This window comes from Poeciliopsis prolifica, unplaced genomic scaffold (genome assembly GCF_027474105.1).
Source record: "Poeciliopsis prolifica strain line A6 unplaced genomic scaffold, Auburn_PproV2 SCAFFOLD025, whole genome shotgun sequence".
Classification (NCBI taxonomy): domain Eukaryota; kingdom Metazoa; phylum Chordata; class Actinopteri; order Cyprinodontiformes; family Poeciliidae; genus Poeciliopsis; species Poeciliopsis prolifica.
In genome coordinates, this window is record NW_026562400.1 from 2,158,338 (window position 1) to 2,183,218 (window position 24,881).

Genomic DNA, 24,881 nt, shown 5'->3' on the forward strand with positions numbered 1-24,881 from the left:
TTACTACATCATCTATTTTCTTTATTTTGAACAAATAAATATTTTTTTTTTAATTTTATTATCATGTAACTTTGACACACTATGATACTGGAGTGACAGTATTGCTTCATCATTGCTTTTTATTTATATATACATGCATACACACACACACACACACACACACACACACACACACACACACACACACACACACACACACACACACACACACACACACACACAAATTATTTCAACGCATTTCATATTACATTAGTTTTCTCTTGGTGTAGAATTACTTCTTATTAATGCTGTTCCACTGTGTTTTCACACATTACAAAGACTGACTGGCAAAATATTTAAATACATTCGGCAGAATCACATCTTTTGAATTAACATCATGTATACTATTTTTAAAATTCAAGGCTATTAAATACTACTTTGTGTCCTTCCGCCATTCTTTGTCCCATAACAAAACTATTTTAAGTTTTTCAATCTTGAAAAAAAAAAAAAAAAGATTTAGCCCATCTTTATGCAGGCATTGTAAAATAAATATATCTGTAGGCCTGTTACCCTTTTATTCTTATTAATCAGGTGAAGGTAAATTGATTAATTTGTTCAAAATTTACATCTTCAACCTGGCGTGTATAGATGTAGTAGTAGTAATAAAATATTAAACATGAGTTATTATGAAAGGGATAAATTAAGAAAAAAAAAACAATAAAATAAAAAATGTCAGCTGCTTTATTTTCAGTGAATCAAAATTATTTTAAATAATAACCAATTTGAAAAGAAATATCTTTTTTAGATTAATTTATTTTTAATCATTAGGAAGATCAGACCATACAACTCCCATCTTCTAAGAGGATGTCACAGTTTACAAGGAATTTATATTTAAAAAATAAAGGTTGTAGTTAAGAAAAATATGTCTCTATATAACAATATTAATACAAATAATAATAATAATAATAATAATAATAATAATAATAATAATAATAATAATAATAATAAATATTCTAATAGTTTATTAATAATAATAATGCTAAATTATTATTATTAATATTAATAATAAATATTATAATAGTTTATTATTATTGTTATTATTATTATTATTATTATTATTATTATTATTATTATTATTATTATTATTATTATTATTATTATGCAATGTGGAGTCAAACCACCAGATGTCACTATTTCAATTTGAAAGGCTGATGAATAGGTCCCACTTGTTTCTGTCTCTCCGTTCTCTGCCACACAGCCAGAATAATGCTGACTTCTCAAAGTGCTGCTAGGGAGCTCGTCTCAGCGTAGCTACCCATGAGAGAGTGAAACAAGAAAGGGAGGGGGGAGGAAAAACAGAGGGGGAACTTGCTTTAACTTCAACTTCTGTCCTGCTGAGGGGCTTCAGCCCTGTGCTTCTGTGAAGGTAGGTGGGAGGCTGCTTCCCTCCGTCTCTGCTGCTTTTTCTTTCTTACATGGGGCCCATAAAGTCATTCATTTCTATTTCAATTGGAATGACTCAAGTTGATTCATCTAGACTGGAGTAAAACTGAAGGAATTGTTGAATATGTTATTCAGAAGTTTTACATTTTTGCTGTTAAATGTTAAATTGAAGATGAAAAAAGTTCAGTTTCTGTGCAGAGGATTTTCCTGGGATAGTGGTTTACTGTAGAGGCAGCCTGCATTGTACGTGGAAGAGTTAAATCACCCCATCGTTTCCCAACACTGTGTTTTTAATTCGTCATAGAGGATTTGGAGATTTGTTTCTGAAAGCCGCAGATTAAAGGAGAGAGGGCAAAGTTTGTTCTCTGCCTATTTATCAAATCCAGTAAACCTCCATTAATGGCTGACATCTGTATTTCTCTCCCTGGAACAGATTGTCTTTTGGATGTTTTCCTCATATAAAACTTTTAAAAGTTGCTCTTCAAGGTACAGATGGTACTCTGACACAGCCTTAAGTAGCAACCCACGCTGGGGAGGATTCACACGACTGAAAGTAGCTGACTTGTGTGGCTAAAATTAATCTGAGGGTTGATTTGGAATGTTTCACTCGGACGGTAAGGCGTGGAGAAGACGACCCTCACATAGCGAGAAATCTTTACAAAGGTCTGCTTGCTGAAGGTACTTTGGCTTTGCTCTTATAAAAAGCTGGACAGTAAATCTAACATCTAAAAGGCAATCAAAACAGGAGTTTGGTTACTAAAACCTGAAAGCTTTATTGATAGAAAAGTAATGTGTTCATCATTTCAGAGGATTTGTGTTTATAACCTCCACCTCCAATTACTCACAAGTGTTTTAGTTTTTCTCAAGAGGCAAATGTCTCCTACTGCTTCATTGCCTAATGTATGAAATGTTATTTTTTTAGATGCAAAGTATCTTTGAACGAAAGACTTTGAAACTCTGCCATACATATGCATTAAATCACAACAAAATAAAAGCAGAGAAATCAGATGCTGTGGCTAAAGTTGTGATTGTGCTTTTAGGATTTCACCAGATGGTTGGAGGTTGAAACCCCCATACTGAGAGGAATCAACACACAGCCAAAGAGTCCTGATTTACTTGCGAGCATAAACAAGCTGCCTTAAGAAAATTAATGTCTCAAAAATTTTAAGAGCAATTTACCTGAAAATTTTCTCTCTTTGGCAGGATGAGAGGTAATGAAATAGGAGAAGCAGCATCTTAATATTACACAGCTTTTGTCGAGGATGAAGCTATGAGTCTTTTATTAAAAGTGGACAGAGATCTTCTGTCAATGAAGATCTTTGAAAACTAATTTGTACTAAACAGTTTGTAACAATATACAAACTGGGAAACAATCATAATCTGTATCTTTCTTGTTTCACACTAAGAGTATTTTTTTAATGTTTAAGTCTGAACAGGACCATGTCTAACAAAGGTTTTGAACTCAGACTCTTTATTTGAGTAGAGACACTGCAAGTAAATATTTGTATTATTTTTCTATAACGGAGCATGATGTGTTAATTTTCCCATAAAAGTTTCTCACATTTTCCCAGAAACCTGGGTCAGAAATAAAAATCAAACTGAATTATATGAGTGGATGATTCTTCTCTTTATTGCCTGACATCTTGTGTAAGGCTCCTCCTACTTGTGAAAAATATGATTTTTGATTTTTTTTTTTTTTTTTTTTTTTACTTTTTCACAGGAGTCTGAATATGGAGTCCTTATACCAATTTCTTATTAATAAAAATCAGAAACTCTATGGGACATACCTTTTTAGTGCAACTTTGTACTCCTAAATGTCATATCTTTAATTGTTAAATGTTGCACAAGTTCAGATTCAGCTGAGTTTCACCTCAAAGGAGCCTTTTGTAGATGCAGGAGTTTGACTTTTGACTGGAAAATGAGGTCATCAGCCAACTGGCAGAACAAGTGACAACCATCAGATGGCTTGGATCATAGATTGTTTGATTGCATCTAGAAACTCTACAGGGACTGCTGGGGACAGATGGACATTTATTATTGTATCAATTGTTTCCACTGAGGTGGACTGATGCAATAAAACAAAGGGCAACATTTAATGTTACTTTCTATTAAATTCTTTAAAGAAATAATAATAATAATAATTTAAAAAAAAGTTTATACTCGTTTATGCCGTTTAATCCCTACTTCTATGATAAAACTTTGAATTCATGTAGAAGATTAAGCCAGACTTATAGGTTACAAATTCAACTTCTGTCCATAACTGAATTAATTAAATACAATTAAAAATAAAACGAAAAATCAAAGTTAAAAAGTTTGTAACCAAGTTTTCAAAGGAGCAGTGGGTGTAATCAAGGTTCTTTTTTTTTTTAACAATTTGTATCAGTCTTCATAAAACCAGTTCATTAAAATACATTTTATTTTTTCTTTCAATGATATATATTTAGTTTCTCTGTGCATGAACTGGTGATTCATAAAAGGAGACCTACGATGCATTTGGGCACTAACTCAGCCGTCATATTTTCATATTTCATTTCATGATTGTTTCCTCTGAGAAAAGGAGTAAATTGGTATAACTAAAAGTGAGTTCTCTGGTTTCTCTGTGTTCCATCACATAAAGTTCAGAGGTCAACATTTGGGGAAATACATAAGCTGTTATACATGTTTTAGTTCATGATTTATTGTTTTATAGCTGAAACATTATTTTCAAGGCTGGAAATACACATGATTCTGTTTCTATCGTGATGAAAATGTTGGAGATCGTTCAGGTCAGATACAAGCATAACAAACAGGGACTTTGCTAATTTGTGCGTTTTAAAAACAAATCAAAACCACTTGTTCATGGTGAAAGTAAATCCCAGTTGAGTTGTTCTCCACATTGCCTCCTGAGCTGCATCCCCTCTTTTCCCTCTTATCCTTTAAATCTCCTCTATCTTCCTCGACCTGAGGTGCGATCCAGAGTTTGTGTCCTTGGCTTTACGCATTAGAGCCACTCAGGGGTGATGCGAAGCCAGCAGAGCTCGTGAGCCGCACAGGAACAAACTAACAGGTCTTATCAGGCGGTCTGATTCCATCATGTTTATGTCAGTTGCTGGATGCCTGCTTGTTTAGGAGGCCTGAAACTAGCGTCCTGGTGATGCTGTCTTGGGAAAACATCACTGATTGGTTTTAGATAGAGGAATTCATAACATTATGAATTTAACATTGCAGATTATTCTTTAAAAAAAATTATTTATCAGTTTATGACTGCATAAACTGATAATCCAAAAAAGATTGTTTTTGGATGGTAGCTTATTATGTTAGGCTTGGCTGTCGATTTAAAGACATTATTTCAACAAACAACATAAACCTGATGTGCTTAAAGTATAACTCTTGGTGTCCTCTAATAAAGTCTCTGACTTTGAGAAAAGGAGAGAGTCATTACAATGTTTCAGGGCGACCGAGCCTTGAGATGTTAGAATATTTCATTTCCCTTGGTATCCATTGTTTGTTTGATCTTTTGCTGTGATTTGTTGTTGAACTTGATCTAGTGATATTACAGAAACAACAGGTACTTCTTCTAAGGTATGACAATTCTACATTCAAATTAATTTAGTTTTATTTGTTTAGTCATGAATTCTCTGTAGTAACAGGCAATGGAGGGAAACAGAGATCCCTATTGCCACAGCTCCTTTTAGGGTCGGCACTGATGGTGACTCTTCAAGGTGTGATGTATTCAGAAAACGTTGGAAAAGAGATATCAAGGAAGCGTCAATACAAAGGAGCAGCAGCTTTATCTTGAATTTTCCCTGGATGGTGAAGTTTCTCACTTTATATATTTCATCTGACAGAGAAAATCCAATTCAGTATTATTTTTGAACTTGATCCATGTCTCATAACATGAACCAGAACAAAAGCATGGAGAAAGCAAGAGAGGCAAAACATTGAAACGTTCTGAAATTATCTTTATTTGGTATAAGAACTCCTTTTAATTATATTTTATGCAAATTATTTTATTCTTTTTTATTCAATCTTATTCTCTGACCTGGAGCAAGAGTATTTTCCTCTTTTGTCATAGTAGGGAAAATCCCTGGACCAGAAATAAAACCATTGGCTGCTCAAATTCTGATGTCTCATGATACGTTTGTTCTGTTTAAAATTCTTACGTAGGATGAATCCCTTGCTTCTTGTTGGTATGACAGTCGTCCTGCGTTAGTGTTAGCAGATATGTTTTGGGTGGGCCTGCTTCTGTATGAGCGTGTGTTTGTCAATGATAAATAAGGGATTGCTCTTTTCAGTCCTCTCTACGTTCTGCTATTCTTAGTTGCTGTGTGGTGAGCAAAGGGTTTAATGTTACAAGGACCTTGCTCTGTGTGTCTCATATGTTTCACTTATGCAGGACATCAGTCTGTGGTTAATCACCTTTTAGATATTTTAAGATGAAGCTTCTCTCAACTGTTTGATTTGACGATTGGAAATGCATGTATTTTTACTTTATTTAACATTTCTAAGCATATGCTTAAAAAATGTATTGAATTGTTTCTTTTCTATCATCACAGTGCCCTCAAATCCAGAGGTGTGCAGCGGTGTGTATGAGTGACTGTGATTGTATGTGAGCCATGTCGGACCCGAGGAACATCGATGAGGACGCCATCCTCAAAGGCCTCAGTGCTGAAGAGCTGGAGCAGCTGGAGTATGAACTGCAGGAGATGGACCCTGAGGTATGGAGTGACAATAAAACCTGCCAAGCGCTCAGCTTTGATCTCTGATCTCTGGGCCACTGCGGATTGATGGCCTTATTCAAACCTGTCATAGGTTTTTCTTAAATCGTGTCATCAGTAGATTCATAATTTTGCCAAATTTTGATGTTGTCATTTAATTTTGCCTTCTTGTGACTCCAACATGCATCAAAATCTACAAACCCAATTTAATATTTTGTGTATAAACTGTGCTAAATGCATTTTTATCAGAATTTTATGCAGCAAGCTCAATTCAAATTCAAATTGAAAAAATAAATACTGTTGAAACTCATTTAATTAAAGAGTAATTGTAGATGGTGAAGGATGTGGACAGGAAATGTCTCCTGTAGCATTCTGTATTACAACAAATTTGAAGAAACCTCAGACTGAAGAAACTCTATGACAGCCTCATGAAGAGGATGCTCAGGATTGTCCATCATTTTTCTTGATTTTATGTAAAATCTTTCTTTGCACCATCACAAAGATTAAAATGATGCCAAGCATCAAGGCATTGTTTCACTTTTGGAGCACCTTAGTGTGTTCATTTCCTTTGAACCATTTCACATTTTAACAAATGTTAATGTGTGCGCTGTGTTTTTATGTGATAGACTAAAAAGGTATCTGAAATAAAAATATCCCTGCTATCACTGATTTTTTAGATTGGGATGTGTTTTCCGGGTAATGCACAGTGTTTACCTCCATAAAGCACTTTGCATCTATGAATCTCATGAGATCCAAATTGTCAGTCTGTCTGCTGCAGCACCTGCATGACTTTTAGCAAATTTTCCATTCTATTCCATCTGCTTGCTGTGTTATTTGGTGTTCATGATTTTGATTGTTCACTAATATCCTTTAGCAAACCTCTGAGGGCTTCAAAGAACAAATTCCTGAATCTTTTAGATGTTTCATATGGCCATTGTTTTGTTTTGATCTTGTGTTCTCCCAGAATGCCATGCTCCCAGCTGGCATGCGGCAACGAGACCAGACCAAGAAGAGCCCGACGGGGCCGTTTGACCGTGACGCCCTGCTGCAGCACCTGGAGAAGCAGGCTCTGGAGCACCCTGACCGGGAGGACCTGGTGCCCTTCACTGGAAAAAAGAAAGGTCAGAGAAATAAAACCTCTGAACTCTTTAAAATGAAAATGAAGTTTGTGTCTTTTAGATCTGCATTTGAGAAAACAAGACACTACTTAAGGAGTTCCTCAGGTCTATTTTGTAAATGTCAAAAGGCTTTTTCCTGCTCCTTCCATCAGTTCTACAGTGTCGCAGTCTGTGATTAACCTGCTCCAAAGTTCAGTGCTCTTGGTTTCAGACCTGTGTGGGATTTTGCAGCTGACTGACTTTTGAGGCCACATTCATGAAGCAGCTGCAGTCCAGCATGTTAAGACCTAAAAGATCTGCAAGAGAGTGTGCTTCAGATGAAGTTTATTAGATTTATTAAATAGAAACTAGGAATAAAACAAGTACTTTTGTATTGCCAGGTGCTGTTGTGTAGATTAATTCACATAAGAAAAATGAGAATGTAGTGCTTTATAGCTCTTAAGCACTTTTATGAGAACTATTATCCATCAAAACAGAGAAATAAATCAGCAGAACATCATTTAAAATGAGTTGATACACACAAATATTAAATTGCTTTGAATATTGCAGTTATGCTGTTTGACTTTCTTTTTGTCTGTACTCCAGGAAAGGCTTTTGTGCCTAAAAAGCCAAAGGAGATTCCCATGCACGAGCAGGTGATCCTGGAGCCAGAGCTGGAAGAAGCTTTGAAAAATGCCACAGATGCAGAGATGTGCGACATTGCAGGTTAGAAAACCTTCAGTGCTGATTAAAAACTTAAGATTATCTAAATATGTTCCCTTGACTGAAAACTGTCTGTGCCTCAGATCGTAAATGGTTTCATAGGATATCATTTAAGATGCTGTTTTGCAGCAAGAAATCTTAGAAAAAAACAAGTTTATTTTGCTCTGCCATATTTTGTCTTTCCCCATTCATTTTCCCACCGACAGCTGCTATCTAACCCATAATAATGGCCCACAATGCATAGTGTGATCTCATTGTTTTCACAACGGCCGCTGTGACCCACATAGTTCAATCATGCAGGGCTGTTGTCTCTGCTGTTGGCTTCAAATTGTTTCCCTCGACACCAAGATGGCAAAGTTGTCCCGAGTAAACAGATGCTGCCAGTAATGCAGCAAGCTCCAATTCCCCGAGCTCAGCAAACACTAACATAAATAAGCCTGGCTGCAGGCCACTGAAGAAAGGGTGGAGAGAAAGTTGGGACGGTGAGAGCAAAGATACTGTATCTGCCCCAAGCAGACATGTGTGAAGGCTCTGTGTTGAATGATAAAGCCACAGTTTTCCATGTTTCCTGAAGCTCAGAATCCTTAAACATCAGTTTATGCTCCAGAATGTGGCGTGCTTCACTGCTTCAAAGCAATGGCTGGTAATTGGAGAAGTTGGGTCTGTCTGCAGTGGATGAAACTGAATCATTAAGAGAGTCAACTTTATTAAGAAGGCCGAACAAGTAGTCACACTCTCCTTGGCAGTGCGGTCAGATGAGCAGGCATCTGGGAAAGCAGAACGAGGGAGTGTGTTTGTCCAACAACTGCGTGTTTGACCCTGGACAGTATCCAAATCAGGATTAGACCTCAGTTAGACCCTGTCAGGCTTTGTGTGGGCAAACACATTAAAAAATATATAAAACATAAAATCTGAGCAGGTAAAGAAGAAAAGTTGGATTTAAAAATTAGTCCTGATTTTGACAAACACATTTAATCTGAGTTTAAATATTTTAGTTCAATAGTCTACTGTGAGTCATTAAGCTACCATGGGTTACTGTCAGGGCCAAACCGGATGACGTTCAGGTGTTAATGACCAGAAACACCTCTATCTCACTCCCAGAAATCCCTGCCCCCTTAACTAGCAGCTGTCCCCCTGGATTCTCTTTTCTCGCAGGCCCTTCCCATGGTTCCCCTCTCAGGGGGCTGGTGGGTGGGGAGGTGGGTGCTGTCACAGCAGTTGGCTCCTACATCAGATGGGTGCTGGCAGTTTACAAGACCAAGCAAAAAAAAAAAAAAAAAAAAAAAAAAAGTCTGCCTCCTGCTGGTGACAAACTGTAATAGAGGCAGTCAAAGAAACAGCAAAATTTGGATAAAATATGTCTACTTTCACTTCACTGTTAAGTAGATGAAGAAAATTACTGCTTTGAGTCCTGAAGTACTGTTATTTTTAAAAATTTCTTTCTCTTCCTATACTAGATGCATTTATTGTATATGTTGTTATATTTGCTGCAAACGTGCAAATTGTTGCCAGGTACAAGATTCAATTGATTTCAGTTTATTTATATGGTGCTCATTCACAATGAATATAAATATTCATTGTGAATATAAATATTCATTTATATTCACAATGAATATACATATTCATTGTGAATATAAATACGTTCATACTAAGCTCAGTAGAAATAAAACTGTATTTTTGCTTCTGAAAAACCACGGAAAGAAGCTTACATTTTATTATGACACACACAGAACCCAGAAGTCTTTAGGTTTTGAATCCAAAAGTAGAACAAAAGAAAATCTGGTTTACCAACAAACCAGTGTTTAAAAACTTATCTTTGGAGACAGTAACAGCACAGATTTTAGAAAAAGAAAATGGACTGTGAAGCAGGCTGTGGGATGTACTTTGATTTAAATATAAACATATTTATATCTCTGCAGTGACCATGACCCAGCTGTGTAGTGATAATTTTCCTCTCCTTGCAGCCATCCTGGGAATGTACACACTGATGAGCAACAAGCAGTACTACGATGCTCTGGGCACCACAGGCACAATCGCCAACACAGAGGGCATCAACAGTGAGTGATACTCATTCTAGAAAGGCAGATTAGTTGAATAGTGCTGTATAATCAAGATTCATTTCACTTTGCATCTCTTTAGCCTCACTTATGTCTTCCTGCTGCATCCAGGTGTTGTGCAACCAGATCCATTCAAGAGCTTCCCTGAAGAGCCTCCAAACCCCACCAATGTGGAGGAGACCCTCGAAAGAATCCTCAACAATGACAGCTCTCTGACTGAAGTCAACCTGAACAACATCAAGGTAGTTTCAGGGGCACATTACAGCAAGAATCACAAAAGTCTGCTACTTAATTCATGTTTTGGTTCATCCCCCAAAAAGCAACTACTTTTTCCAAGTTGTTTTTGCCAAACATTTATCATGTCACCATGTGCCACAACACACAATCTATTAAATAGTCATTTGAAGCTGGCTCAAATAAAGACTATGATTTAAACTTATGACCTGTAGGACATTCCCATCCCAACACTAAAGGAGGTCTTTGACGCAATGAAGGAGAACTCCCATGTAGAGGTTCTAAGCATTGCTGCAACTCGTAGCAATGACCCTGTGGCTTATGTGAGTACGTTTGTGTTTTTATTAACAGTAACAGCAAAAAACTAAAAAGGTTAAGAGTTTGGTTTTATAACTTCATTTATTTTTCGTATGATATATTTCTTACTAAGATATGTACTTTATGCAGTTCTGGGTGAATAAATAAAATGGAAATATTTCCCTAAACTATTCAGAGATCAATGTTTTTTTGTAAAGTTTTCATCTGTCAAACAAAAGAAATAATGCAAACGTAGAGCATGTGATTATATTATGTGTGCTGTTGTTTCCAGGCATGTGCTGAGATGCTACAGGAGAACACCAGCTTGCAGAGTCTTAACATTGAGTCCAATTTCATTACTTCAGATGGCATGATGGCCATCATTAAAGCCATGGCTAACAATGCCACACTGGTGGAGCTGAAGATTGACAACCAGGTAGGAAACAGATGTGACTATTTCTTCAAGCAATGCATTTAATTGGGCTAATCAGTATCAGTAAAAAAACAGATGATGAATCAATTCCCGTTCTTTCATGCAGAGGCAGAAGCTGGGAGACAGAGTGGAGATGGAGATTGCCTCCATGTTGGAAAACAACTCCAGCATTCTTAAGTTTGGCTATCATTTCAACCAGCAGGGTCCCCGTGCCAGAGCTGCCATGGCCATTACAAGAAACAATGACATGAGTGAGTACTGCACAGTCTGCTCAGAATAACATGAACTGTTAAGGTTTAGCTTTGGTAATCAAAAATAGATCAACTCAGGCAAACAAGAACACTTGGAAGTGGCTTACATACACATTCTGGGCTTGCATGTTTGGAAAAATATTTTTTGGCTTTTCATAATATATTTGAACTAGTATTTGGGATGATCATACAACAAACAACTTTTATTAATATATTTTTATCTGATTAAGGTTTATGCCCTTTACTATATCCTCAAATCGTTTATGATCCATTTGGGATCTTTGTCCTGTCAGAACATTAGCCATTAGCTGCTAATTGAACTGAAGTTGGAAGTCATTTCGTATTCCATTCAACTTGTGCAATGAGCCAATAGCTCTGGTATTGAAACAGATTAAAGCACCATATGGTTCAAAAAGCTAAGTCTTTAGGCTTGAAAAGCTCGTCCAAACATCTAACCTGAACGTGAAACTGGTATTTATGTAATTTGCAGTTCACAGTAGCATGAGCTTTGGTGTGTGCTGGAAGTTTGAATTAATTTTCTTTCATCTGACATACCAGACAAATAAAGTTGTGGCAAAATCAACTAGTATTACAATTCCAAACACATCAAAAATGGTTTTGCAATGAATAAAGCAGTCTAACGTTTAGCCTTTGGTCCCTGACCTTAAACCTAAAAGAAGTAAATGCTGAGTCCATACCAGAAAATCCAATTACTTAAACTGTAGCAATTATGTTGATAGAAGTGATCAAATAACCACCTAGAGTAAATCCATAAGTTTCTGGTTGTTATGGATCATGTAAAGGGACATTTACATATATTTCAGCTTTTATACATCCTTTTTGTTATGCAAATGTAAAAAAAAAAAAAAAAAAAGGAACTAACAAAAAATGTGACTGTAAGATCTCTTTGCTTTACAGTTCGCCAACAGAGACTGAGATGAAGCAAACAGGAGAAACACTTAAGCCCTTCGGAGCCTGAAACGATCTCTGATGACAGCGATGTGACAGCTTCCTCTATCAGGGGTGTGAAAGAGATGAACGAATCGTCCCAAATTAATTTGAACCATGTCCAACCTGCCTGCTTAACCATTTCATTTCATTTAATGCTGAATTCATTATAAAATGATGTGATCAAATGTGCTGTGTCTTTTTTGTGAATTAATTTGTTCATCACCAACATCACCATCACAGAAACTTATTTGATTCATGGAAACTTTTTTCACTTTTGTCATACTAAATCTTTTGTGGGGAGGGAAACTGTAAATATTTTCAATAAAAATATATATTGTACTATTTTTTTTTTCTACATCTCTGGCACGTTTAATTTTGTTTCTTTTACATACAGTTGCACATATGAAAATTATGGTCAACTAATGGCCGATCTATTTATAAGAGTCAAAATGTTTCTTAGGATCACATTTTTTGTATTTTTCATGGCAAAATTATATAACTTCAAAATATACTAAATTTTAATTACAAATGAACCACATTAAATTCATTATTTTAATTTTTTCCTGATCCAATTACTTTTCCCAAACACCAGAGCTATTTTTACACCCTGTGCCCTCCCTTTCTTGACCCTGATGCAAAACAGAAATTTGTCTGCTCAGCTTGAGTTACCTTGTTCCAAATATAAGAACCGACTTTAAGAGAGCTGCACTTTTGTGAACCCAGACGTCTACAAACAGAAACAGCTGCTAACCTATGAGAATTTCAACCACGTCAGATCCTTATACCAACTACTTTTTTATTTCCTTAAAACGCTTTTTTTTGTTTGTTTTTGTACAATTGAGACGAGGGACCACATCTGGCTTATGATTTTGACACAATATTGTTGTGAGTAGCATGATCCTCATGGAAAACTATAGATGTATTTCTAAAAATTATAAAAATAAATGTTTTACTGATTCTAATAAATGTTCATTTTTGTGTTAATAAAGACAATCATTGGGGAAGAAAACGAACAGTGAATCAAACTAAGACATATTGACCCCAAAGAAAAAAATAATAATTAAAATGCATTAAGCTAATCAAATTTAGCCCCAATACTCATGCAAACCATACAATTAGGTATTAGAGAATTAACCTTTAGAAAATCAGCTAAAGTGTGAAAGATGAAATGTCTGCTGCTTGGACCTCGAACTTTGATAACAGACATGATAACAGCTGCGTAAAATACTATTACTTCTCGTAGAGGTCACCGTGTTACTGTTCAATCACTTCCAGCAAGTGAAGTGGAAAAACATTTGTGTATTTGGAAAACCACAGAGTTTAACAGAAGCAGGGAAATGCTGCATGTTCTGTAGTTTTTAAACCATAAAAAGGCTTGGAGGTTCAGTGACAGAACAGCAGTTATTGCTAAACAGAACCGACATTCTTAATGCATGAGTGGACTTGTAAAGTTAATGTGACTTGATACCTGTTAGGAAGAAGCCTAACAGGTATTTTGCTGTAAACACCCAAAGTAAAATTAGATGAAAGAAATACGTATCAAAGAAACATAACAGAAATGTTAAATGTTTTTTTGGAATTTACCTTGTGCAAACATTTGCACAAGGTATTTTCTTCGTGGTTCTTGTGACTTTATTTCATACCACAAGGTTTTGGTCCACAAAATATGTATATACAGAACAAAAGTACAAGAAAAACAATAAATGTTTGATAAAAGATACAAACTTTCCAGACCTCATCTTTTTATTACACATTTTCTTTCCAACTCTCTTTTTCCAATGTTTGACACAAGAACAAGAAAATAAATGTTTGACTAAATAAGCAAAATGAACTTTCTAATAAATAGATATTGAAAAAAAGTTCAAAAGAAATGATCATATATAAAAAAACAAGTGAATTAGACTATTTTGAAAATAAACAAGAAACTAAAGCATGATATTTGCTGGTGAGATGATGTAACTCCACCAGCAGAAGATTCTTGATGTCACAGTGAGGCAGTCTGTCTGATGTCATCAACTAGACATATATGTAGAACAGAATTCAGCATATTTTTCATTGCTTGGTATATCACTGACTTGTTCAGACATACACAAAGCTCTTTCAAATTGACCGTACAGGTAATTTAGAAATCGATTGATTTTAGCGAACGCATTTAAGGGAAAATGTCTCATCAAAACCCAAGATACTACAATGGAAAGACGGGACCCCAGATGAGAAGGGGAATCCAGCCAAATTTCCAAGGAAGGTTCCCACCTGTGCACCCGAATGTCTTACACGGGAAATCCAAAGGCTGGGCTCTATTATAGAAATGGAGAGAGCCCAAAGGTTTGAAGAGAACCAAAGACTGGCCCACCTGGAAGCAGAGCTGGAAGAAACGAAAGTCCAGTTAAAAAGACAGAAAGCTCTCAAAGAAGTGTTTATCAACAAGGAGAAAGAGTTAAAGAGGGAACTCGAGAGAATTGAGAAGCTTAGTGATCCAGGAGTCATCAGCACTGCGATCCTTGCTTCCAAGGTCCACAACGACGTGAAATGTAAGAAGAAGAAGTTGCTGCAACAAGACTATGTAGAATTGAAGACGGCCCATCTCCTGAGCCAGGAAGCATTTACATCAGAAATACAGGCTGAGAAAGAGAAAGGGAAAGCCCTCCAAGAAGACCTTGATAAACTCCAGACTTCCTACAAGGAGCTTTGCTCTAAGTATGAAGACGAAGTTGCCATGGTGAGGCAGCAGGAGGCCCAGGTGGAAAAGTTTTGTGAAGCAAGAGTCAGTGAAGTAGAACAGCTGCTTGAAAATCTAAGAGCTGAAAAGGACAACATGTGTCAAAATTTTTCCCAAGAGATCGCATTTCTGCAAACCAGCAAAAAAAGTCTGCAGGCAGAATTGGACCAGGCCAAATATGCATATGAAGAACTCAATGGGAAATATGAAAGAGATGTCTCTGGACTTGAAGCCCAATTGAAAACATATGAGACAGAGCTAGATAGTGAGAGAGCAGCCAGTTCAGAAAGAGAGAAGAAGGACCTGGAGGAAATCAACAATCTCAGAGCTGAGCAAGATAATCTGTATGAATCAATGTCAAAAGAGATCGCATTTCTGCAAACCAGCAAAAGAAGTCTGCAGGCAGAATTGGACCAGGCCAAATATGCATATGAAGAACTCAATGGGAAATATGAAAGAGATGTCTCTGGACTTGAAGCCCAATTGAAAACATATGAGACAGAGCTAGATAGTGAAGAGCAGCCAGTTCAGAAAGAGAGAAGAAGGACCTGGAGGAAATCAACAATCTCAGAGCTGAGCAAGATAATCTGTATGAATCAATGTCAAAAGAGATCGCATTTCTGCAAAGCAGCAAAAAAAGTCTGCAGGCAGAATTGGACCAGGCCAAATATGCATATGAAGAACTCAATGGGAAATATGAAAGAGATGTCTCTGGACTTGAAGCCCAATTGAAAACATATGAGACAGAGCTGGATAGTGAAAGAGCAGCCAGTTCAGAAAGAGAGAAGAAGGACCTGGAGGAAATCAACAATCTCAGAGCTGAGCAAGATAATCTCTATGAATCAACGTCAAAAGAGATCGCATTTCTGCAAAGCAGGGAAAACAGTCTGCAGGCAGAATTGGACCAGGCCAAATGTGTATATGAAGAACTCAATGGGAAATATGAAAGAGATGTCTCTGGACTTGAAGCCCTAGTGAAAACATATGAGATGGAGGTTGAGCATGAGAGAGCAGCCAGTTCGGAGAGAGAGAAGAAGGACCTGGAGGAAATCAACAATCTCAGAGCAGAGCAAAATAATCTCTATAAAAGAATGTCAGAAGAGTTCCGGTCTCTGCAGCAGAAATTCAACCAGATGGCAAAAGATTTAAAATGCAATATAAGCCAGTATGAAACAAGCCATTCTTCACTTCAACAGCAAGTGCAAAATCTTAAGATGCAAATAACTCAGGAGAAAACAGCTCATTTGGAAGACGTGGTGCTTCTCAACAACATGAAAGCCATGAATGCCACCCTCCAAGAAACCATGGCAGAAGAAATGAAAATCCTGCAAGAGAAGGAAAGGAATGCGCAGACTGAGTTAGAGGAGGTGAAAGTATTATACCAGGAGCTGAATAGTAGATATGAAACCGATGTTACTGCAGTGAAACAACAAGCAGAAAAATATCAGCAAGTAAGTTGTGAGAGAGATATTCATTTGGAAAGACCAAATGAGGATGTACAGCTTGCCAACTCTCTGAGAGATGAGAAGGAAGATGTCAAACAAAACACCACAGGAGTTCACAGATTTGCAAGAGAAAGATTCTGAAAGGCAACCTGACCAGGTGGAAGTTTTACACCAAGAGATTTCTTCTGCGGAGGTTTTCTCAAAAGAAACCGCGTCAGGTGGTTCCACGGATTCGGGATCTATGGAAAAGATGCAGTGTGCTGTAGAAACCATCCAGGAGAATTTGGACAACACAGATCCAAAATCCATGCAGGATGGTAAAAGGAAAAAAACAAAACTTTCTTTTTGGAAAAAAGTACGCAAGACTCTCAGTTTGAAGAAACAGAAAAAGGAAGGAAAAGAGTGAACAAAAATCAAGAATTTTTCTCTTTAACCATCGTGCCATGTGACGCTCCGTCATGACAAAATTTACAAAATTTTCCCCTTATTAACCAACTACAAAAAGATCCCTTCATAACCCAATCAAACGTTGAGACGAATTTGAAGCCTAAAAAAAGTGGGCAGCACAGTGATGTAGTGACTAGCACTGCAGCTTCACAGAGACGATCTGTCAGATCTTTCCTGTGTGGAGTTTGCATGTTCTCCCTGTGCTTGCGTGGGTTTTCTCCAGGTGCTCTGGTTTCCCCCACAACCCCAAAAACATGCCCCTTAGGTTAATTGGTCAATCTAAATTGCCCCCCAAAATTTACAAAGGCAAGATTTTTTCCCCTATCAACCAACTAGAAAAAGATCCCTTCATAACCCAATTAAACGTTGAGATGAATTTGAAACATAAAAAAAGTGGGCAGCACAGTGATGTAGTGACTAGCACTGCAGCTTCACAGAGAGGATCTGTCAGATCTTTCCTGTGTGGAGTTTGCATGTTTCTCCCTGTGCTTGCGTGGGTTTTCTCCAGGTGCTCTGGTTTCCCCCACAACCCCAAAAACATGCCAGTTAGGTCAATTGGTCAATCTAAATTGCCCCCCAAAATTTACAAAGACAAGTTTTTTCCCCTATCAACCAACTAGAAAAAGATCCCTTCATAACCCAATCAAACGTTGAGATGAATTTGAAACATAAAAAAAGTGGGCAGCACAGTGATGTAGTGACTAGCACTGCAGCTTCACAGAGAGGATCTGTCAGATCTTTCCTGTGTGGAGTTTGCATGTTCTCCCTGTGCTTGCGTGGGTTTTCTCCAGGTGCTCTGGTTCCCCCCACATCCCCAAAAACATGCCGGTTAGGTCAATTGGTCAATCTAAATCGCCCCCAGAAGAGTTCAAAAAACAGAAAGAATTGCTTAAAAATATCCCTTAAGTCTTGTGGCATCAGCACTAAATCTAAGACTCTTCCTTCCCCAACGGTGGCTGCTTCCTCTATGTCGCCCTCATGTGTTGTCTACTGGTATAAAAGAGAGGAACCACAGCGTGCGCACCATCTACAGAGGCTGTACATCTCAACTCAGTTATCCTGGGTACAATTCCAAGTCTTGGGTGATCTGCTGCATGTCAGTCCCTTCTCTCTCCTCCAGATCCGTCCATCCATCCATTTTCTGAGCACCCTTCTCCCTAACGGGGTCGGGAGGTGCTAGTGCCTATCTCCAGCTGCGTTTCGAGCGAGAGGCGGGGTACACCCTGGACAGGTCGCCAGTCTGTCACAGCTCTCCTCCAGATCTCCTGATCAATTACTGCTAAGAAAAAACTGCAGAAAAAAAAATCAAAACAATACAACTCTTTCTTCTTCTCTCTCTCATTCTCTCTCTTTCTTAAATAATAAATAAGTTACTTAATATACATACACACATATGCATACATAAATGCATACACACATATGCACATAACATGCACACACATACACATCCCTTCCGTGGGCTGCCACCTTATCGTGGTGGAAGGGTTTGAGTGTCCCTGTGATCCTAGGAGCTGTCAGGGGCTTCATGCCTCTGGTCACCCAATGCAGACAGGTCCTAGGTGAGGAACCAGACCAAGAGCAGCCCAAAGACCCCTTATGATGAGTACCATCAATGGAAACAAGCGTTCCCTCTCCTGGACGCTGGTCTACGGGGCCCCACTCTGGAGCCAGGCCTGGAGGGGGGGCACGTTGGCGAGAGCCTGGTGGTCAGGCTTTAACCCCTGGAGCTAAGTATTTGGCAAACAAGGCAAATATTTGACTAGTTTGGAATATTTAGCTCCAAACTTGTGTGTGTTATTAAACAGGATAAACAACCATGAAGAAAGAATATCTGTGGTGCCTGGAACAGATTAACGGTGAAAGTCAATGAGCTGGGCATCAGTCTCTGTAACACAGTTGAGAAGGGTACAATATATTTTAGGTAGATGGGCCAATAGGTTGGCTGTCGGAGCACGATGGGTGTTTTAAATGACACACATACACAGTTGAGTGAATTTAAAAAAAAAAATAGCTTTAGTAACATGAATCATAAACTCACAAGTGGACAAGACATACAATTAAGAAAATAAAATTACACACAATAAAATACATAACATAAAAACAACAATACTTGGCCAAGTGCTAAATATCAAATTTAAATCTATTGGGTGCACCCTGGTAGTTTGCACTCTAATCTCTTTTAGATGTGTTATGTTCTTTGGGCACTTTGCAATTATTTTTATTTTTCTTAATTAATGTTGTATTGGGTTAAGTTGAGTGATTTTGTGTTTATATACTTTAATGTAGAATTTATTCTTTTTGTAATTAATTTGATTTGGTTAATTGGTGGGGGCGTGGACAGCCTATAAATAGGTTGGGTTGTGATAGGTTGGCCCGTCCAGCCGCTCTTCCGCTCACTCACTCCCTTCCCAGAGGGATGCGTCCTGACCAGACGTTGCTGACTTTGGCTGCCTGTGGATCCAGCTGACGTCTCCTGCCTACCATGGGGATTTTTTTTGTTTGTCATCTGGTTCGTTTCCTCGTTCTGGTAATCATTATGGCCTGGTGAGACCGGTTGTCCTGTTTTCGGTCATTCTGTGTTAATAGGTTATTTTTCTCTATTTTCTTTTTTAGTCAAGTATTAGCAGGGGCTTCGACGGCCCTGTATAGGGTTGGCCCCCTGCTGTGCCTTTTTGTTTCTTTGGACCGGCTCACCAGGTCCACCTTTCTGTTGAACTTTTTTCTCTTTTGTTTTTTTTTTAGTTTATTTTTTTGGGACACGGGAAAAAGGGTTTTTCCCTTCCTTTGCAGGAAATGGATGTAGAGGGGGAAAAAGGAAGCCTAAAGAGAGTTTAAAACTATATATATAAATAAAGGCATTTTTTCTTAAATCCTTTGTCTACGTGTCCTTTTAAATATGGCGTCCTGGTGGACATAACATATTTATGGGGGCTCGTCAAAACGATTATCTTCGTCAATGAGTTTTGGTATGGTTTGTGGTCAATTGGTGATTATGTTGGTTTGCAGTGCAGGTTGGACCGGGTGTAGTGCGTTGCCGTGATTTAATTAGGAGATTGGGGCGTGGTGCTCTCGGTTTTTTTTTTCTGTGCTTGGGCTTTTGGTGGAGAGTGTGGTGATTTGGTGGTCTAAGCATGGAGTTTGACCTAGGAGATTTTGTTGCAAATCCCACTTTGGAGGCCTTAGGTAGATGCACAAAGGAGCACTTGCTGTTAGTCGCCGATCATTTTGAAGTTACGGTAAATAAACGTGCTAATCGAGATAAAGTTGAAGCTGGCTTATTAGCGGCACTGGTTCAGATTGGGATTTTTCATGATGCGAGTTTATCAAAGAGTTCTGCTGAGTTTCCGGCGGAAACTTTGTCAGAAGATCCAGTTCGTTTGAAGGAGCTTGAGGTTGAATTAGGACGGCTTGCTTTGCGTGAAAAGGAGCTGTATCTGGAGCAGCGGAAATTGGAAATACATGCTGAGCTGCGTTTGAAAGAACTTGAGCTGGGTGCTGGGTCTTTGCAATCGCGATCGAATGATTTTGATGTGAGTAAGAATGTTCGCCTGGTTCCCCCATTTAATGAGCGGGATGTTGATAAATACTTCACATTGTTTGAGAGAGTGGCATTAAAACTTAAATGGCCTAAAGATGTGTGGACTTTGTTGTTGCAGTGTGCATTAACGGGTAAAGCACAGGAGGCATATGCCTCTGTCTGTGGCTGATAGCCTGGATTTTGATAAAGTTAAAAGTGCTATTTTGCGAGCATATAAATTGGTGCCTGAGGCATATCGCCAAAAATTCCGCAGGCTGAGGAAACAATATAATCCAACGTATGTTGATTTTATTAGAGATAAAGAAATTCTCTTTGATCGCTGGTGCGCTGCTAAAAAGTTTGAGGATTTTGCGCAACTTAAGCAACTCATTCTAATGGAGGATTTTAAGAATGGCTTGCCAGAGAAAGTTACCACCTACTTGAATGAAAATAAAGTCTCTGATGTGTCACAAGCTGCAGTGCTCGTTGATGAGTATATGTTAACGCATAAAAATAACTTTGAGCGAGCACATGTCTTTAATAAGTTTGACAGATCTGAGAGTAACGGGAAGGAGGGGACGAAACCTGCTTCAGTTGTAGACTCAGATCTTCCTGCTGCGCTTAGTGTTGGGAGTAAGTCGGTTCATGAGGGGGACCTGAAGGCTAATGTTACATGTTTTTATTGTAAAAAGAAAGGCCACATTGTGATTAATTGTCCGGTTTTAAAGAAAAAGAACGCTAAGCCGGTCGCTCTAGTTGAAACGGTGAATCACTGTGTCCAGTCACCTTTAAACAAAAACTCTTGTGAGTATGCTGATTTTAAGCCTTTCGTTATGGATGGATTCACAAAATCCCTATTAAAATATTGCGAGACACTGCTGCTTCTCAATCTTTTGTTTTGCAGGGGATTAAATAAGCAAATGAATAAAGCAGTCTAACGTTTAGCCTTTGGTCCCTGACCTTAAACCTAAAAGAAGTAAATGCTGAGTCCATACCAGAAAATCCAATTACTTAAACTGTAGCAATTATGTTGATAGAAGTGATCAAATAACCACCTAGAGTAAATCCATAAGTTTCTGGTTGTTATGGATCATGTAAAGGGACATTTACATATATTTCAGCTTTTATACATCCTTTTTGTTATGCAAATGTAAAAAAAAAAAAAAGGAACTAACAAAAAATGTGACTGTAAGATCTCTTTGCTTTACAGTTCGCCAACAGAGACTGAGATGAAGCAAACAGGAGAAACACTTAAGCCCTTCAGAGCCTGAAACGATCTCTGATGACAGCGATGTGACAGCTTCCTCTATCAGGGGTGTGAAAGAGATGAACGAATCGTCCCAAATTAATTTGAACCAGGAGCACAAAATATGTATGTTGACATGCAGGCGGTGCTGGAGAGTTGCAACACCCTGTAAAGCAAGACACTGCAGTCATAATGAATCAAAGACATCATAGTTGCTTAAACATGCCACTGTAGTGGATGTAAAAAAAGGACATTACAGAATCAGAAAAGAAAAGAAACACACTCTGATGAAAGACTAGAAAATTGTTTAGTTAGTTTCTCAAAGTCCTCATGGACAGGGGTTCTGGTTCTTCGAAACAGAATTGTTGCTCAAGTGTACCACAATAAGAGGCCCCTCACAGCTCTTTGTTGTAGATAAGGGAACAAGCGGTGCAGGTTCTTCCTCATCTGAGTCAAACTCTACATTCTCGTCTTTGACCCACTGGCCGTTACGATCTTGCACCCACCCATCACTTAAAAAAAACAAACAAACAAGAAACAACACATAATGAAATCAATTTCAATCACTTTGCTGCTTTGCTTCAGTTCCAACAATAAGCAGAAATAAGAAAAACTATTTTTCACCTTTTCAGTTTGAGATAGTGCTCCATTTCCTTTCTCCTCTGTGCCGTTAGAGGTTCTGCAGCTTGTGTTAATGCAGCCAGGTCTTCTGTTTTGACTACTGTTGATGACAATTCATCATCAAAAAATTTAATAACTTCATAAATGAAACAAAATTAGCACATTAATTTCCAGTAAGAGTCTTTACTTGTGTTAGCGTCATCATTGCTGGTTGCTGATATTTCTAAAACTTCAGTTTTACAGGATGCAGATGGAGATTTGCTGTGTAGGTTTCCAATGGTACCTGAGCCAGTACTCATAGGTCTTCTTTGAGGTTTTGTACTTGGAAAGAATGACAGAAGCTATAGTTTAATTTGAGCTATTCATTGCATGAATAAAATGAAAGGGTACTGCACATCACAGAGACACACCTAGTTTTTCTGTGGCAGCTGTTATAGGGGATAGTCTTTAGTAAAGCATGATGGGTGAGCTTCCGTGTTTGTGCCAGTAAAGGTGCTGAACTGGAGGGTTCCTGAAAGCACAACACAACTCTTTTTATTAAATTACATTCTCTCTCAAATGCTGCTATGAGCTCACTGAAGCAACCATCCCAGTAAATAATCTGCTAGCATGCAACATTCAGGCACCAAACTGAAGGGTTCAATTTGTCAGTCAGAAGACATTCCCGGAGACACCATGTATCACATTTCACACAAAACAACATGATTTAAAAGTGTTAGTCAACATGAGCTCATGTTGTTTTTGATGATGATTCATTTGCCCTCTGGGAAATCTGACTACTGCCTACAGATTTCCCACACATCTTCATATGTACCGCGGTAATTATATTCAAAAATAATTCCTTGGAGTTTAACTGCTAAGCCTGGACTGAATGACATAAATGAAAATATTTGCCTATTATTATGATCATTTTAACAATGTAATTTATAGTTGTATGTTTGTTTTTTAGCAACGGTATGCTTGTGATGCAAAAACAACACTGAGAGAAATGTTGAAAAAGCTATAAAAATGTCAAAGTTTCAAAGTTAAGTTTTAGAGCGTGATTCTTTTTGGAAAACTTAAATTGTTGCATTCAGGTAGATTAATTATCCTTCACAAACTGTTAAAGAGCATTCACAAGAATCATTAACCAAAGGTCCCCAGGTAACCCCACGAGGCTCTGACTGTTAAAGGAGGATTCAAACAGTGTTAAAATGTTTTGGCCGAGTGGTGAACACAGAACAGCGTGAACATGGAGAAAACCACCAACCTGTTGTTTTTCTTCAGACTGGATATAGTTTTCATGATGTATTTTCGAAATTTCATTCTTCAGCTTTGCTTTCTTGCCATAAAACGCTTTCAATCCTGAAAACGCACCAGGAAAAAAGAACGCAGCTTTCTAACAAATCAATAAAATTGAAACATGAAAGTTGTCATTTACTATTCGTATCGGTATAACTAAAATAAAAAAAAATGCTTTTCAATAAGGTTTAATAAACTGTTTTCTGATTAAATAAGTCAAAATTTATCTTGACTATCATTGACAATTAAAATGCCATATGAAGGTATTTTTTCATGTTACAATAATGTTGTAGAGTTTCAGTTAAATGTGTATTTAATCATAATGTTCCTTTAAAATTGGACTTGTTCCTGTTGAGAGATTGATACTGACTCTGTTTATAACCTTTATGGACAAAATTTCTAGGTATCAAAGGAATCATTTCTTGACGGCTGACTGGCTCATGTAAAGTACCAATAGGACCACTGATATAAAAGAAAGCCTTTGCAATATAAACATACAAGATGTTGCACAATTTTACTGTGCTGAGGTTTTGCACGATAGAAATTAAAAACATGAAATTTAGATTATTTTTATTAGCCCACAGCATACAAATTTGGCAAGTTAACATGCTACTCGTAAATAATAATAATAATAATAAATAATAATAATAATAATAATAATAATAATATCAAACCTGTTTTCGAAAAGGAATTAAATAATTGTTCCCTGAAGTGAATTTTAGTTTGGGAATACTCACCTTCGAGATGCTTCTTTCCTTGCCTGTGGACTGTCAGCATGTCTACCGTATCAAACACGGGACGGTAGGAACATACAAGACAAGTGTATCTAGAAATCAGACAGCTGTTATAATTCCAATTTAAATCCACTAGATTGCAGTTACAAACGCGTTTTAAGGCATAACTTACCTCCCATTTTTCATCAGAGCCGCTTCATCTTCCGGAATAAAATTAGACAAAAGGTCTGCCACACGACGTTTCTGGAAAACGTTTTAATAAATTGGGAAATCAAATATTTTAAACTGCTCGTCATACAATCGAAACGTTGAGGTCAGTAAAAGGATGCTAACTTTAACATTTTACGTCAGTTGCATTATATTTTTACCACAAGGGAAATTGTGTTAAATGAGTTGTTACCTTCAGGATATTGAGCTGACTTTTATCATCTCCTTCTCTTTTAAACGACATTATAAATAGAGCAGTGGTCTAAAAACAGGTTTCAAAACAGATTAGCTAATAAGCTACTTCCGATAGCATGATGCGTTCGTAAAAAAACAGTCAAATGGGGAAAAAGCTACTAACATTTGAGTAACGTTTAATTACAAAACATCACTATTTTAAATTCCAATTTGCAGCTAAGAAACAGAAACGCAAATATTATTCAGTACCTGCTTTAACTATTAGTATTAGATGTGTGGTTGTTCTTAATCAACGCATATACGAACT

General features: G+C 37.5%; 2 protein-coding genes across 5 annotated transcripts; one reads left to right on the forward strand and one right to left on the reverse strand.

The window, feature by feature from the left end:
• Positions 1-1,277: 1,277 nt before the first annotated feature.
• tmod4 (tropomodulin 4 (muscle)) lies at positions 1,278-21,572 on the forward strand. Of its 3 annotated transcripts, none has more exons than XM_055047048.1 (10): positions 1,278-1,405; positions 5,958-6,119; positions 7,084-7,240; positions 7,823-7,942; positions 9,904-9,996; positions 10,108-10,238; positions 10,446-10,553; positions 10,820-10,963; positions 11,067-11,211; positions 21,501-21,572. In XM_055047048.1, the coding sequence occupies exons 2-10, from the start codon at positions 6,018-6,020 to the stop codon at positions 21,521-21,523; spliced, it is 1,023 nt and encodes a 340-aa protein (XP_054903023.1). In that variant the 5' UTR covers positions 1,278-1,405; positions 5,958-6,017; the 3' UTR covers positions 21,524-21,572. The 3 variants fall into 3 exon arrangements, with proteins under 3 accessions (XP_054903023.1, XP_054903021.1, XP_054903022.1); XM_055047046.1 differs by lacking the exon at positions 21,501-21,572 and adding an exon at positions 12,130-12,347; XM_055047047.1 differs by lacking the exons at positions 1,278-1,405; positions 21,501-21,572 and adding exons at positions 1,974-2,100; positions 12,130-12,347.
• scnm1 (sodium channel modifier 1) lies at positions 21,551-24,881 on the reverse strand. Of its 2 annotated transcripts, XM_055047050.1 has the most exons (10): positions 24,824-24,881; positions 24,573-24,641; positions 24,345-24,415; positions 24,176-24,264; positions 23,407-23,501; positions 22,568-22,668; positions 22,345-22,478; positions 22,161-22,257; positions 21,936-22,048; positions 21,551-21,702 (listed from the first exon to the last, which is right to left on the reverse strand). In XM_055047050.1, exons 2-10 carry the CDS (start codon positions 24,621-24,623, stop codon positions 21,551-21,553), a joined length of 903 nt encoding a protein of 300 aa, XP_054903025.1. In that variant the 5' UTR covers positions 24,624-24,641; positions 24,824-24,881. The 2 variants fall into 2 exon arrangements, with proteins under 2 accessions (XP_054903025.1, XP_054903024.1); XM_055047049.1 differs by lacking the exon at positions 24,824-24,881 and having other exon boundaries at positions 24,573-24,705.